The sequence below is a fragment of the Parasteatoda tepidariorum genome, chromosome 9, assembly GCF_982258835.1.
Source record: "Parasteatoda tepidariorum strain Cologne lab strain chromosome 9, Ptep-v5.0, whole genome shotgun sequence".
NCBI classification, from domain to species: domain Eukaryota; kingdom Metazoa; phylum Arthropoda; class Arachnida; order Araneae; family Theridiidae; genus Parasteatoda; species Parasteatoda tepidariorum.
The window spans coordinates 68,220,048-68,236,814 of NC_141763.1; the positions used below are offsets into that span (position 1 = coordinate 68,220,048).

Genomic DNA, 16,767 nt, shown 5'->3' on the forward strand with positions numbered 1-16,767 from the left:
AAGGATTGAAAATTGCATAGCAACGCAAGGCCGAAAATGTTATGGTAGGCAGCAAGGAGGCTTCCTTATGGTTTGCAAGCTGTTCGTGCACATCTAATCAGAACTTTCACTTGTCCAAATTAAATTAATTACATGTTAATTTTATGGTTTCTGATACTTTATTTTATAACCGTCGCTGAACAGCCGGCCAATTTTTGGGCTTACGACTACTGACGTTCAACTCCGAACCCTTGTAATTTTGAACCCAATCCAGAAGACAAGGGAACTCCTGGATCAAGTATTGGGAGAAATTTGACTTCGTGGAGGACTTTTTCATGGAATTAAAAAGCATTTGCATTACATGGAGAGGGAAACCGCGAAAACCTCCCTCGTATAGCCTGATGGTAAGGGGACTCGAATCCATAATCCGTCTACCACTGAGGATATTTTACGTCAGCACTGTGGTCGATGCAAGCCGGATGCGGAATTCGTATCGACCAGCCATCGCTGTGATTCGAACCCAGTTCACCTCATTGGAATACTCTGTCCTATGAGCCATCACAGCTCTTTTTGTTACTATTGTCCAAAACTGCATTCAAATAAGCCTGGAAGCAGATGTTGTATCGTAAAGTACTGGTAATCTAATTTGCCAATCGAATTAGCGAGTGCTGCAAGTTGGTCATCAAATCAAGAAATTATGATAAAACAATTAAATTTGGAAAATTTTCGATGATAACTATAAGGAAATATAAAGATGATTAAGAAAGATAAAAGCCAGCCCATAATAGGGAAGCGCTTCTAGTAGTATACGATGAGATTTCCTGCTGTGGATTGCTATGCGATTTTCAATGTTTATGATGCGTCCAACCTATTCTCTAAGTTTGTAATTGCTGTGCTAAATCACATGTGTAACCATATTAGTTAAGGCTGTTAGATAGTTAAACATTTAATAGTAGATAAATTATTAGATAATTAAGGTTAAACTGACGGTACTCAGAGTCTCTAGCTCTTCTGAAAGGATTCAAATGAAACTTCAAATATGTTTTATTCAGATAATGGAGCTGAGGTTTCTATCGGAAAAAATAGTTTGAAATATTGCAAATAGATTTCGTTGTACTGCTTAAACCGCACGTAAATAATGCACACGTGTAACCATATGCTGATTGTTGAACGACAAGTTATGCACACAAAGCATGCAGGTGAGTAAATATTCTGTTATATTTTCAAATTTGAGTTGTAATATTCCTAGTAACTACGCAAAAGTGACACCTAATGGTGAAAGTTCAAAATACTTTTTTCGACGTGAACTCCAACCTCATGATCTACATAATATATATTTTAAGTTTTATTTGAATCTGTTCTATAGAGCCGTCAGTTAAATTTCGACCACCCTGTACTACAACCTCTGAGTCTGTACAGAAATTTTAGCAAATGTATTAGACATTATGCATAATTATTTATAACAGTGTTCGAACGAATACCCTACTGAAAAATTTGTTTTCATTTTTGAAAGTATACAATTATTTCCGAGGCTTCTAATATGAGGTGCAACGTGACATGTTCTGATTGAAACAAATGATCACGATAATTTGGTTCAGCATGAATGAATAATTTAAAAAATCTAAACATAGACACATTTGTTTCTTCTGTGTAGAAAAAATAAATTTACTAGCCTCTTATTATTTATTTAGTTTCGAAAATTTTTTTTTACTTGACTATCGCACTCACCTTTGTCTGGCTTAAGATTGAAGATGCCCTCGTCAGACGTTGTAGGGTGCAGCAGCAATACATGATTTCTTAATTCTTCTATTGATGAAAATTCCATTCCACAAGTAGGGCAGGAAACAGTTAAACGACTACTTATCGTATGCTTATAGCTCTTTTCGTGGATTCGCTGATGTTTTGCAAGATCTAAAGAACTTCCGAAAACACTAGGGCATAGTTGGCATTCAAACAAGCGTCGAGAACTCTCTCCATTACCTACAATTGAATAAAGTTTATGGTTTCATTATAGACGATCTAATAAATAGAAAGCTCGTTTAGAATTAAACATAAAATTATTTCATTCACATTCTAGATAATGATGTTAAGCAAAATATTAAAAAATAAAATAATTTTGCTGACTGCGTTTCTTCAGGTAGGGGAAATTATGTTTATTTTTTTGGACTTAAAAATTATGGGGTGCTTATAAATATAAGAAGGTTATAGGAATAGCCCGATGCTTAACCAAGGAGACACCGATTCCACGGAAAGAAGTACTAAGTTTTGAGACGTAGGATCGATATATATTTTTAATTCAAGGTAGATTCCTCTATTTTTGTGGGCCTCAAAAAATAGTTGAGTCCCACTTGGTCTCCGCTGTTGCTAAACAGCGGAGACCAAGTTGGTCAACGTATACCACTCCTGGTATAAAATATACCGCCGTAAAAGTATTAGCAAACAATTTAAAACACATATTTTAAAAGGAATCGAGCTTATTAACTAACAGTTTTAACATCTAATAATGATGTGTATCAATTTAAACAATGTTTAACATCTATGCGAGCCGTGATGGCTGGCTCAGTGGTGAAGGGGTTGAGCTGTCATTGTAAAAACTGGGGTTTAATTCTCAGTGACGGCTTGAAGCCCATCTAACTTCAGATCAGGAAGTACCACCTTGTCTGGGAAGTGAAGGTGGCCTGTGGTGCATTGCTGACCACATGGCCACAATCATGCCGTTGTTCACAAACTTGCGGCTCCATGACCCCTGCCCACAATGCGCTGTTGTGGGGATGCTTTATACATTTTTTATTTATAACTTATCTGTATCCAAAAGCAATTTGAAAAATCTTATTTCTGCGGAAATATTTCACTTAAAACATTTGCCGCAAAAATATTTATTAAATTAAAATATATTGAAGCAAAAATTCTTTTTGTGTTGAGATGAAGATATTGTTTGATTGTTGAGATTATTTTGTGTTGAGATGAGCTGCGAAAACGATTATATTCCAAAAATTTGTTGTAAAAATAATTGATCTTGAGCTAGGATATTTTGCAGCGAAAATATTTTGTTTTGAAAATCTTTTGTGAAAATAATTGATATTGGGCAAATATACATTTCCAGAAAAATAAATTAACTTAAAAATAAAATCTTAAACAGTTCAGCAAAAATTAGGTAATAAATTTGACGTAGTATGTTTGACTTTTCGTTGATTTGATGGATGATGGTTAAAAGTTTGATACTTGCCTTTTAATGATGAGTTTGCTGATTGAAGGCGATTCACGTTTTCCCACAGATGAATGTAAGAATGATTCTCTAATTCGGCCCGGAAGAAGAATTTTTGGCGACATTCTGAGCAGTCATAAGGGCGAGAATCAAGACCATGATCTATCATATGGCGTTGGAGGAGGGATGAATTTGTGAAGACAGCTGCACATATGTAACAAGTAAAATGAGAACTTCCTTCAAAATTATGTTCAATTAAGTGGCACTGAAGTTTGGAAGGCGAATCCATGATCTAAAAAAAAGTATTTCGTTTAATACTGAAAGCAAATACTAAGTATCAGTTAAAATACAATTAAAGAGTTTTGGGAAGTTTTGATTGGCTAGAAGGCTTTAATTGGCTAAGTTTTCTACAAGAAGGTATTTTAAGTGCGTTTTTGATTTACAACACCACGATTTTTAAGTAGACATTCAGATATTTTGGCCTATTGTGTGTATATACAGGAAAAATTCCATCGATTTGCCAGTTTCTTTTAAGAAAATTAAGTCTGATGAAAAGATGTCATTTTTGGAAAAAAAAAGGATTTGAAAATTGATTTATCCAAAAAAAGATAAATGCGAAAAATGATTCGCATAGGATTTTCGAAAAGATATTAGATATTTTCGCAGCACTGATTTATTACTATTTTGAATGAAAAAAAAATCTGTAGCTTGCGAAACAAAACTATTTTCAGATTTGAAATTTACCCACTTGAATTAAGTAAAATCAAACACTCGTATAAACGCAAATTTTTTTTCCAAGTGTAAATTTAAATAGTAGTTAATTCGGTGAAAAAAAAGAACTTCGCAAAAAAAATTCCTCATTTAAAACTGGACGTTTTAACGTTTAGAAAAAAAAAGTGAAAATTTTGGTTGCTAAAGTTGAGTGAATCGGAAGTTGTCATGGAGAAATCTTCAGAGGAAGGCATTGGCTCACATTGGGCTGTTTAGCCAACTATGATGATGATGATGATGAAAGTTGAGTAAATAGTTTGTCATGCATACTTTATTGTAAAAAAAGGGTTTTTCACGACCCCAAAATTTAATTACACGGCTCCATTTCGCTTCGAGATCACGAAATCTGTAATTAAAGAAGTTTTAATCAAGAATATCAGACCTCAGTGTTAACAATTTTGAAGCATGCTGATTTACAACTGGTTCAAATTTCTGACCCTGAAAATATTTTTAAGTCCTATAATATTCTGGTTCCAGTTCACCTATAATGGTTATCAATTAATGTTTAGGGAAACTGGAAAGTAATGCCGTTTCGCTGCGTTTGATATTTGATCAAAATTTTATTTTTAATCAATGTATTCAATCTCGATAGCGACAATCTTTCAATCCCGGATCAGAAATTTATAGGAAAAAAAATGAACTAGTTTCTTAATACTAACAAATATTAATGCACCGAAACGACATTACTTTCCAGTTTCCCTAATACTTAATTACCCTCTGACAACCAAGGAATTTCTGTAGTTTCAGAAAATATTTTCGCTAGCGACAGCAAAGATAATGGCCTAATACATTAATAAATCAGATTTAAAAGAATTTTGTCCATTATTACATATAAACAATATAAACAGATGTATAAAAGATCAGATAGACTAATAGTCGAATTTTCAAGTTCAAATGGAAGTTTTGTAAATTTCTACTTTCGTTCACTACCACAGAAAAATATAATTTCCTACAGTGTCTAATGTTAGAGAGCGCTGCTGTTGAGGTAAATTTGCAGTGTTCAAGACATGGATAACGGATTTGAGCTGTTTTCTTCTTAGTGTGAAATAATGTTTTTATTCCTGTTGATGCTGCAATGGAAAATTAAAGAAAACGAACATAGGAACTGCAACGTACCTCGTGACATAGCCTGCATTCATGCTGAGTTCCTTCATGAAGCACATGACACGTCACGTGAGCTTGTATATCTGCTTCGGATTCGAAAGACATTTGGCATTTGATACACTGATAAGTCTTTTTGTCATTCCTTTGATGATGGACAGTTCTTCGATGACTATCCAACTCACCGAATGTTTCGAATTTAACACCACATTCACCACACCTTGGAACACCTGGTTCCACTTCACCTTTGGAATGAAAACAGTCTTTACACATGTAGGTATGGGGTGGCATGTTATCGGAGACTTTTCCCGATGCCCGAATGATGAGATTTCCTGGATCAAACATTCTGGAACATACACAACAAGGGGCTGGAGCACCGAGGGTTGGTTCTAGAGTAGCGTTCTTTAAATGGAACTTGGCATGCATTCGCACTTCGACGTCCACGACGAGGGTTTGTCGACAAACAACGCAAGGAACAGGAAGACCGTTGCCATTTGTGTTGGAAGATGTGTTATGTTGTTGGATATGACTAAGAAACTGTTCTTCGTTGGCAAGTTGTACCCTGCACACAATGCACGTACTTCCAGAAATAACCTGCAAAAATTGCATGTTTTTAATTACTTAAGAATTTTGTCCAAAGATGCTTCTAATGCATTTATTGTAGTTACATCAATCAATATCAATTACATCAATATCAATAACATCAATCAATAACAATCAATATGCAATTACAATCAATATCAAAGATGAAGTTTTTCGCAAGTTTTGGATAAGTAACGATATTTATCAACTAAAATATGCAAGATATTCTTTGTGAAAAATGCAAATAAAGGAAACATTTACTGAACAAAGGAGGATTGAATTTGAATTAGCTTTGACAACATATTTTTACCTTCGTTATTAAATCTTAATACATTTAATTTGTTTAATTATAAAAGATAATACGAAACAAAAAAGCAATAAATTTTTTTATTTAAGTAAATGTAAAGGTAAAAAGAAAGGTTTCCAAAAATGACGGAGAATTGATATTTAGTGTTAAATTTACACCATTAAGCCTTGATTTTGATTTAAGTAGAAATGTTTAAAACCAGATAGCGAATAAAATAGCCAACCAAACTCGACCAAAGTTGTAGTAAATACTATATCATGAGAAATCTGGCTTTTAAAAGAAAGAAAATAGTTGGATTTTTTTAAACTTTCATTGAACAGAATGGTTCATTGATCAGAATCGCTATAAGTCCACTTTATGAATAGAATCGGCATAGCAAGAACAGGTCGATTAAATTTCAAATAACCTTACTTCTACGTAAATATTAATCTTCATGTAGCATGCTACTGTCATGAGGTGGAATGATTGCTAAAGTGTTTTATAAAATGTATGTTAACATGTAATTGTGAATATAAATGCGATCTCAATATCAAAATGCAATTCAAGTAAAATTTTAATTTTTTTTATTTGACATGGCAATGACTTGAAGAGTAATTTTAGTATCTTATTGGTGAAGAATCAAACTATTTCTTTTGTTTTGAAAACCAAATCCTTATGGTCCAAATTGTATCAATTGCAAATTCAGTGGAGTTCGGCTCATCAGTTTTACCGTTATCGGGATATGAATACATGAAATCTATATTACTTCAAATTGGTTGTAAAACGTTTAAGTAAGTTTAAAATAATTAAAATTTTTTGTAGTCCTGTTTAATTTAACCATATTGTACATGGAATGCAAGAATTTCAATGCATAAAATGCATTCATTTTATTCATTGAATTTATTTATTGAAAAGTAAAAAATTGCTATAATATTCACTAACTATTTTCGCGATCTTTAAAGCTCTAAATAATCTGCAAAGCTTATTCCGTACCTATCAAAAAGCCAAATTTCAATCTTTGTGAGTTTCTTGCATCGAAAATGCAGACTTTGATATCAAGTGTATTAAATACGTTTTGCTTATGCTTGTAAGCCTTTACAAAATATTACGTAATTACCTTGCAATGCGTAAGTTTGTGCTCAGCAAGAGTCGTTGCAGATGGACAGATCTCATCACAGATATTGCATTTGTGCTTGCTAGACGTTGCAGTGTGAGCTTTCATATGATTCTCCAGGTCACTTCTCGACTTGCAGGACTCATTGCAGTAAGCACAGAACAGGCTGACACTGACAGAAGATGCTGGTCCACTGTTGCATTTGTGGTCTTTGTGCAGCCTTATGTGGTGAGCCTGTTTTCTGTGTGCAGCAAGACCTGATTCTGTAGAACAGACGATGTCACAAATATCACAGCGATAGTCAGATCTTCCCAATACGGGGGATTTCGATGGTGCTGGTGTTGATGCTGGTGGAGATATAGTAGATGTAGAGGATGGAATGTTTAGTTGATTTTGTTCTGGATGAGTCGGATCACCTGTATAAAATAATCACGTGTACTTTTATGTAAAATAAGTTGTACAATAATAGAAGAATATTAAGGTATATCTTTCCAATATTTAAAAGAGAATCAGTAGAGTGTAGAATGTTGGTAAATAGTATGCTAGTTTCTTTAGTTCTTCGTTCTTTTTCAGCATTTAAGGGAATTAAAAGGTTAAAAAGTTCGATTCTTTAAATTTTTCAACCTTCACAAGAGGAAATGGGACTGATTATGAACCCATCTCCAATTTCCTGTTTTAAATTTTTTGTAATAGTTGTCCTTCCTTATATAGTATATGTTAACAATTGTATTTTTTTTCTGAGAAAAATCACCACAACCCAAAAAATAATTCAAAATTTAAAGTTTTGTCCTTACGCTGGGAATATAATGGATTCTGATTAGCAATTCTTGATAAATAATTTTTATTTTGTTATTTTCTATTCTATTTTATAATTTAAAAATATTTCTTAAAAAAATACGGTTAGAAATACATTTTACGAAATTCAATAAAAAAAAAAAATTTTTTTTGGGGGGGCCTAAACTTTTATTTTCTTTTGCGGATTCATAACGAACCTCTCTTAAGTGTACGAAAGGCAATTTAGTAGACTGTTAACATTACATCGATAGTGTAAATTAATATTAAGTAAAAACTTGTGTCAACTAAATTTTTTTTATAGATAGAATAGTAATTTATAGCAAGATTTTCCTCGTCTGGTATAAAAATATCACAGCCCACGATATTTTAACGTAAACAAGTTTTATTCACAATTTGAAATATTGCAAAAGCTTCGAAGTCTGCGAATTAATACTCTGCTTCAATTTTAATCTAAACCCGTTTTCGAACACGCGTAATATTTTTTAACAGTAGTTCTAGAGAAAAATAATGTAAAAGGACTTGGTACTGCGTCATTGAATTTCACAGAAAAATTCGTTTCAGAAATTGTTAAGAGTCAAAGGCAAATTCGATGTTAAAAAAAAGAAGTAAAAAAGTGTTTTCTAAAATTCAAATATTAATTTTCATGAAATATTAATTTCCCCCATATTTATCTGAGAATATAAATACCTAATAGAATTCATGAGAAAACTATTCTGGTTTACTATCAAGCAGCTTAGTCTAAGTTTAATTTACATTAGAAGAGCAACATACTTTAGTGCTACTACGAGAACTCCTCCAGACCCACGCTTCGCGAGGCGATGCATGAACAGGTTTGATTTTCTAGGATGTTTTATAGTTGAGATACATTTTTAAATTTAAGGATAATTTCACAATTCGAAAGCGTTTTCTGTATTTTATAAGGCGAAATAAATTTGAGAAATTAAATATCACAACATACATCACTAAGCTTGCTATGCTTAGAGTGATATCTCTTATTTGGCTATATTTGTTTAAAATATCACTGTTTTTTTTTTTTTTTTTCCTTTTTTTTTTGGTAGCATTATCGCATGTTTGCGGAGTTACTACGCTTGTTGTTAGTTTCGTTGAAAGTTAAATTGAAGGAATGAGTTAAATTGCGTACACTACAGATATAATAATATTCGATGGAGCGTTTTTATTTTTATCTTAGGCGTGAAAATAAATCGTAACCCGCAACTCTTTCGACGAATTTTAATCCTTAGCGCTACATTTTTTTATTTATTCATCCATTTAAAGTGTCCACATTAGGTTCGATCCTCGGGCAGGACAAGGTTGACTCAGCCTTTCAGTGGGTCGATAAATGAGTACCAATCATGCTTGGGAACTAAACACTAGGGGTTCCACGTTCGGCTGATCACCTAACCTTCGGCTGATCATCTGCTCCTGCACCCCAAAGTCCGAGGTCAAGAAAATTGAGATGGGCGCAGTAGGTCTTGGCCCTTTATGGGCTGTCACGCCACTGAGTTTAGTTTTGTTTAGTTCATCCATTTAACATGGTTTTACTCATTCCATAGCAGCAGACAATCTCGGACTAATTTTGGGAGGGAAGTTCTCCTGATTGCTAGATAGTAAATACTTTACTCAACTAATACCCCTTGTAATAATTTATTTTAATATCAAGAAAACTGACATGGGCACAGTAGGCCTTGGCACTCTATGGGCTGTCACGCCACTGAGTTTAGTTTAGTTTAGTTCATCCATTTAACATGGTTTTACTCTTTCCATAGCAGCAAAGAATCTCAGACTAATTTTGGAAGGGAAGTTCTCCTGATTGCTAGACAGTAAATACTTTACTCGACTAATACCCTTTGTAATAATTTATTTTTTGTTGAAAGTAAATGCTCACTCACCACGATTTGTTTCGCTGGGAGATCTCTTTGTGCAAAGATTCTGAGCTTCTTCATTTTGGTGTGTTCCTGTTTTTGGCGACACGTTGGCTGTTTGCGGTTGTGGACTGCTGTTTCGTTGCTGCCCGATAAAAGGGTGAATTGAGGGTGACGGTGTCGCAACTCCTTGGTGGACGGTCTGTATGTGTCTGTCAAGGAGAAATTCAACGTGAAAAGCATCTCCACAAACACTGCAGGTGAATTGTTTCTTGTGTGTTGAGGCATGAAAGCGTAGCTGGATTTCATTGGGAAAGCACTGATCGCACAGCAGACAGCGGTAGTTTGTGCTGTTGCTGTTGACGTGAAAATTTTTAGAGAGATGTGTGAGTTTGACGTGGACTTGAAACTCCATTTCCGTTCGGAAATAGGAGCTGCAGGACGTACACTTCAAAGATCGGCATTCGTTGCTGTGTTTTACTGCAAAATGAACTTGAATGCTCACCTGAAAAATGTTCATAAGGCACAGATTAGTTTTTTTAAGCAAACTTCCTTGGTATATATTTTTAGAACTTTTATCAAGAAAATATACACATGTATGCGTTGCTGGCTAATTATCTGGATGTATGCATTGTAGGTTAATTATCATTTAGAGATATGTAAGCTAATCGGAAGAACCTTAAGTATTTTCTAATAAGCTTATACTTTTTAAGCTTACTTTATTAGTCTGCCTATATATCCTTAGGCTAATTATAAAATGTATAATTAATTGCACAATTAGCCTGATTTATTTATTTATTTCAGGAGCATGGCAATAATCGTAGTATAGTCTCAGTAAAGACTAATGGTAATAAGCTTAAGAAAAGTCTGTGAGATTGAATAATTCAATGCTTACTTCCTCTAAGTAATAAGTACACAAGTAAAAAGTCTAAAAAGTATTAGGCTGATTTTACAAACTGAAGACTTTTCCAACTAGTCCGCCAAATTAGAAAATATTGGAAATAAACTGGATTTTTCGTTTAGCTTTTGTCACTTTACATGCATACAGCAGACTACTGTTATATTTAAGCAAGGAAAAAGCAAATATGGTATCGCAATATAATGAATCATTGCCAAAGAAGGCGAGATTGAAAATATCAAAAAAAGCTTGATTGTTAGCTGAAACTTGAAGATGTATCTAATAATTGTCTCCTGTTTCCTTTGGCATTCAAACCGGTTTGTTCTGCTTTGACTTCATTTTTGGCAAAAGATCAAAAATTTTGTTTTAATGATGGTTATTATGGATTACTCTGTATAAAGAGCGTATTGGAAGAATGCTTTAAATGATATTACGAAAGCACTCTAACATTCAGATTTAAGAGCCAGTCATGTTCTTAAAGGCGGGTATTTGAAAATCTATATATCGAACAATAATTTATTAAAGCTCCTCAAACATCGTTTGGTTTTACCCAAAGAAAGCAAACACACTGAGAGAAAAGTTAAACTGAATTGAATTTAAAAAAAAAAAAAAAAAACAATATGAAACAAAACCAAATTAATTTCATGGACAAAATGTTTTACTTTCCAAAGTTTTGCTTGTCTGGAATAAACAAAACCGTTTCTTTAATAAATTTTTCTAAATTTGTTTGTTATTAGATTTTTAAAAGATACCTTTTTGCGTAATTTAAGTGTAGAGAATTTTTAATTAATTTTCAAATCGTTTTCCTCTAAATTGCAATAAAAATAAATTCAAAGAAACATAAAACAAGAAAATGCTTAGCATTTAATTGCTAATTCAAAATTAATGATTGCATAATTTTATTGCCTTAAATAATTGAAAGCATTCTACTAAAGTTCTAAAAACTACCAAGAGCAAAATTTACAAGCCTAATAAGGAGATGCTTTTATTTTTCACATTTTTTAAAGGTACATAAATGCCGGAATAACTCCGTTTCGAGGGTTATTCTAAATTCTAATCTTGAATTATTAATTTTCTGTCTTCATATAAACTAACACAATATACCCGAATAATAGTTTGGCAATTTTTCCATTTGGTCGGCCCCCCCAAAATGGAACAGTACGCCTGTTTAATGATACTCTATTATAAAATCTTTAAAGAACAGAAAAAAAAATATTAATATCAAAAATTTTAAAAAATATCCAAGATGGTGAGGAAAGAGACTTAAAACATTCAAAGAATTTTTAAAAATATCAAAATTATATATTTAATCAAAATTAAAATATATTTTGTAAATATGCACAAAGGCTATCAGCATATTTAAAATAATAATGAGCGAGTACGACAAACTGAGGAATATTTTACGTATTTAAAATAACAGTTTTTAAAGAAGTAAAGTACCGAATCACGTTTCAACCCCACCTTTTTAATTGAAGTCCAAGTTGAAAGGTCAATCACACACTGGTTGTTTGAATTATTAACAAACAGAGGTCTGACAACCATCAAAGCAGCATATTTTAAAAACTTTCTATAAAATCACTTATTATCGATCAATTAATGGAAACGGTGTGAGGCTACGATTATTTTCAACCATTACTGATTTGTTTTGCATTTTTATCGCAAAAAATGCATTTTCATAAATAAAAATTCTTGGCTAAACAACAGTGTGGTAACGGATAAAGACCAGATTTCCAGACAAAAGGGAAATTTTTACTTTTTGAAATTATAGCTTCCGTCTTGAAATAGCTTCTTAAGTAGAAACTTACGTTAATCATTAGCCTCATGAATTTTAATATTTTTTTTGAGATTTTCCATTTAACAAGTAAGCTTTAAGCGAAAGTGGCAGAAAACGTGATACTAGATGGTATTTTTTCTAATTTTATGTTTTGCTTCAAACAAATTGTTAAAAAAAACATATTTTCAAAATAGTATTTTAAAAAAAATTCCAAATTCATCGAAGAGTTAATAACTGAAGAGTTTAGTGTCAGTTAAATGTTAAATAGTTGTTAAATAGTATTTTAATGAACTGAAGAAGAGTCCATTTTAAATAACATTTTAATGAACTGAGAATTTACTGAAGAGCTTAGTTGATAACTGAAGAACTTAGCGTCAGAACATCTAAAAAAGCATTTTAATTAACCGAAGAAGCGTCAGAGTATGTTAAATGGCATTTTAATGAACTGAGAATTTAATGAAGAGCTTAGCTGATAACTGAAGAGCCTAGTGTCAGAACATCTTGAATAGCATTTTAATTAACTGAAGAAGCGTCAGAGTATATTAAATGGCATTTTAATGAACTGAGAATTTAATGAAGAGCTTAGTGTCAGAACACCTAAAATAGCATTTTAATTAACTGAAGAAGCGTCAGAGTATGTTAAATGGCATTTTAATGAACTGAGAATTTACTGAAGAGCTTAGCTGATAACTGAAGAGCTTAGTGTCAGAACATGTAAAATAGCATTTTAATGAACTGAAGAAACGTCAGAGTATGTTAAATGTAATTTTAATGAACTTAGAATTTTCTGAAGAGCTTAGCGTCAGAACCTATCAAATGGAATTTTAATAGATTTTCGAAAATTTTTATTGAAATATATAGTAACGCAAGGAAGATGCTTACAAAACATATTTTTCCCTTCCACCCACCCTAATTTAAAGTCTCAGCCGATGAAAATGTTTTGTATTCAGAGTCATTAATAACATGCTTTCAAAATCTTCTCTTGAAATCTACAGAATTTTAAACTTTTCCTTGATAAAAAACATCTATCATTTATAAAATACTTTACAGTGGTTAAAAATTTCAAAACATGAAAAAACTAATTTTTTTATAATTTGTTCATTTCTGAAAAAAAATATTTCGTGCTTGTATTTTGTGACCAGGTTTAAAATTTTTGTTTTTATTAATTACATACTTGCGTGCAAGAATATTTCTTTCATTTATTAAGCTGAGTCCAGTTTTTTCTGTTTTATTTTACTGTTTCTTGACCCTTAATTTTTCTATTCCGTCATATTAATTTTTTATGAATTCATGCTGGCAAATGTTAGTTTCTCATAATTTGCATGCATGCATGTAACTTTAGCTTTTCAACCACTAAGCTACATCTATGGTTAATTTAATCTCTTTAATCCTTTGATGCACAATTTTTATTAAACATATTTTAATACTTTTTCATTATTAACCGTTTAACTTTTATTAACCGTTTGAGGTAGCGTCCTGAAATTTGGGTAGTACGTGAAAATAGCAATTTTAACATCCGATTTTAATATTCATTCCAAATTTTTGATTTGATTGTTCAGGAGAGACGTTTGAAGAAGGAAAATTTCCAATTGTTTTGAACTAGTAATTTATAAAAATGAAACTGTTGATGATTTTAATTTTTCAAGGATTCCATCGGTGCTTGCTGGCTCATAGCCACTGCTTAAAAAAAAGTTAATTGCACTTTCGTTAATATATACTTTTTTTATTCGCATTTTAGATAAAATCAATTATTAACGTGAACGTTAACACCAAATTAGTATTTCTAAAGTATATAACAATTTGTCAGAATTTTAAAGTATTTGTTTTTTGTTTAAAACTGCCTTCTAATGCCTTAATAAAGGATTTGAAAACAAATTAAATTGTTGATGTAAAATTTACAATTTTTTAGTAGTTTTCAAATACATTTTTAAACAATTGTCTGTAAAACTATATAAATTAAAACGTATATAAAATTTTTATAAACAGAAAAAAAAGCAGATTTGTATGATAATGTTAAACTATTATTTTTACTATAAATGTATAAAATATAAAAAAAATGTCACAAATATATAATTTAACATCTTGAAAACTAACATGAAACAAATAGAAAGCATCATACAAATATGAATTCAAAATTATGAAAATTGCATTTATATTAAAGTCATAATTTAGAAAGGACTTTTTATACAGCATAATTTAGCACTTAAAATTATAAAGTTTTAAAATTTAGATATTTATTTTTTCTAAAATAGAAAAAAAGGAAAGAGAAAAAGAATTTCTGTTGATAACTCTGTAAATATATTTTTTAAACAATTCTAATGAGATACGATAAAATACGATAAAGGTTTTTAGAAAATAAGAGTTTAATAGAGGAAAGTTAATTTTCGATTTTTTGCTCATTTGTTAAAGTTAAACTAACAGTTTAAGGGAGGAATTGAGCAATAGTTTTGCGTGTTATCCTTGAAAGGTTATTTATTAATAAAACGAGACGGAAATAATAAGCATTGAAAAGCAATATTTTTTAGAACGCAATCAGCTCACAATAATCATTGTCTGACTCAAGTTTCTTTTTAGTTTAGTTAGGTTTCCTTCGTGTTTCATAGGATTCATTTTAAACGCCCTATTTTGGTAAACTTAATGAGGCAAAATAATTATTAATAATTACCGCTCTTTAAATCAGCGATAAACAATAATTTTTAAATTCTATTTCTCGCAATCTGTAGAACAATAGTTTATGAACAGCCCGATTTTCGAATTGAGTTTCGCAAGAATTGGAAATTTTCTCTAAATTAACGGACCAATCTTTCGAACATTAATTTGTAATTGGAACAAAACCGTTTCAGGACAGTGTTTTGCAACAAATAAAATATTTTCTACATTAACAAGTCTACTTGTGAAAAATATTAATTTGTTAATGAGTCGATTGGGCAACACGTTGCTTTGTGACAATTAAAATGGCTTCTGCATCAGGTATATATATATATATATATATATATATATATATATATATATATATATATATATATATATATATACTTTGAATCTAAAGAAACTAATTTCGTTATTTTTTTTTAAAGTTTTCCAATGGTTTCAAATAACTTGATCTTAAACCTCACCTGGGGTCAACTTTGAAATCTTAACTATAAACCGTGAATCCCCTTTTTTAATTGCAGATTTGGATTCTTTAGAAAAAATTAACTACATGTCCCACTGATTTATGTATGTTGCTTTAAAGAATGAGCTGCAATCGAGAAAAACTAAGATCAAGTACAATCTGTTTAAAATGGCTAATCTGGAAACCTATCACATGCTTCAAATTTTTGCAAGGATTTTTAAAAATTTTTTTTAAAAAAAAAAGTAACGAAACATTTTTCTTTTTTTTTTTCAATAAGATTGATTTCGAGATACCTCGATTTTAAACATCTTGTACCCCATTTTAATTTTTGTTGGTTACAGTCACTCAGTGAAATGTATAAACCAATAGATCGAATCACGTTACTTTTTTTCTGGAGAATCCTAATCTGCAATAAAAAATGAGGGATCAAATGTAAGATTTCAATAATGGTCCCATGGGGTCGAATTTGAAATTAATGGATAACTATCTCACGTTTGCTCCAGTTTTCAGTTTTTTGATCCGATGTATATTTCATGAAATATTTGACCTTACCAACTTTTTTTACTTTTTTTTCATTCATAAACACATAAACCTAAGAGCCATTACATTATGACCACCCTCTATCTATAACAATGGGCTCGCCCAGGTTTTCATGGTTTCTCGCCCAGGAACAATGTTTTCATGGGGCACATTAGGACCCATAATCCTCATAGAACAATCCCTGATGTCTGTAAGCTACTTGAACATAGTTCACCCATTCATAGCATCAGTTTTTCCTGCAGGGAATGGTGTTTACCAACAGGATAATGCACCATGTCATAAGGGTCGAATCGTCATGGATTAGTTCGAGGAACATTCCAGTGACTTTCAAGTCATGTCTTGGCACCCAAATTCACCTGGCCTTAATCCAATAGAGCATTTGTGGTCCTACTTGGAAAACCAAACTCGTGCTGCCACGCTACCTCCTCGCAATGTGAAGGAATTACAGGACCAGTTGGTGAGCGTTTGGTACCAGATACCTCAGACTACCTATCAGCACCTTGTGGATTCTATGCCACGGCGGGTGCTGGCAGTTTTGAGGGTTAAAGGTGGTCCTACATGTTATTAGCAGGGTGGTCATAATGTAATGGCTCTTCGGTGTATACATAGTTTCTTCTGTATTAGTTCAAACATTGAATAAGCTATAAAAGTAAACTATTTCGTCTTCTAATTGCTTACGATGAGGAAGCGATAGAAATATTTTCCGTTAAAAATATTGTATCTAACTATAAAATCGCGAGAAGTA

General features: G+C 31.9%; 1 protein-coding gene and 1 long non-coding RNA gene across 3 annotated transcripts in view; one reads left to right on the forward strand and one right to left on the reverse strand.

Moving 5' to 3' along the window:
* Window positions 1–3,391, forward strand: part of LOC122268715 (uncharacterized) — a 63,446-nt gene extending 60,055 nt beyond the window's left edge. The window contains exon 3 of the long non-coding RNA XR_006224653.3: window positions 3,255–3,391. This is a non-coding gene — a long non-coding RNA (uncharacterized LOC122268715). The remainder of the gene's footprint in view (window positions 1–3,254) is intronic.
* The window catches only part of LOC107445839 (zinc finger protein 521), a 304,977-nt gene that overhangs the window by 5,500 nt on the left and 282,710 nt on the right, over window positions 1–16,767 (reverse strand). For both annotated transcript variants that reach the window (XM_043038701.3, XM_043038700.3), the window contains exons 11-15: window positions 9,723–10,200; window positions 7,042–7,454; window positions 5,072–5,650; window positions 3,206–3,476; window positions 1,708–1,959 (exon numbers count right to left, since the gene is read on the reverse strand). In XM_043038701.3, coding sequence (XP_042894635.2) covers window positions 1,708–1,959; window positions 3,206–3,476; window positions 5,072–5,650; window positions 7,042–7,454; window positions 9,723–10,200 — 1,993 coding nt within the window. The remainder of the gene's footprint in view (window positions 1–1,707; window positions 1,960–3,205; window positions 3,477–5,071; window positions 5,651–7,041; window positions 7,455–9,722; window positions 10,201–16,767) is intronic.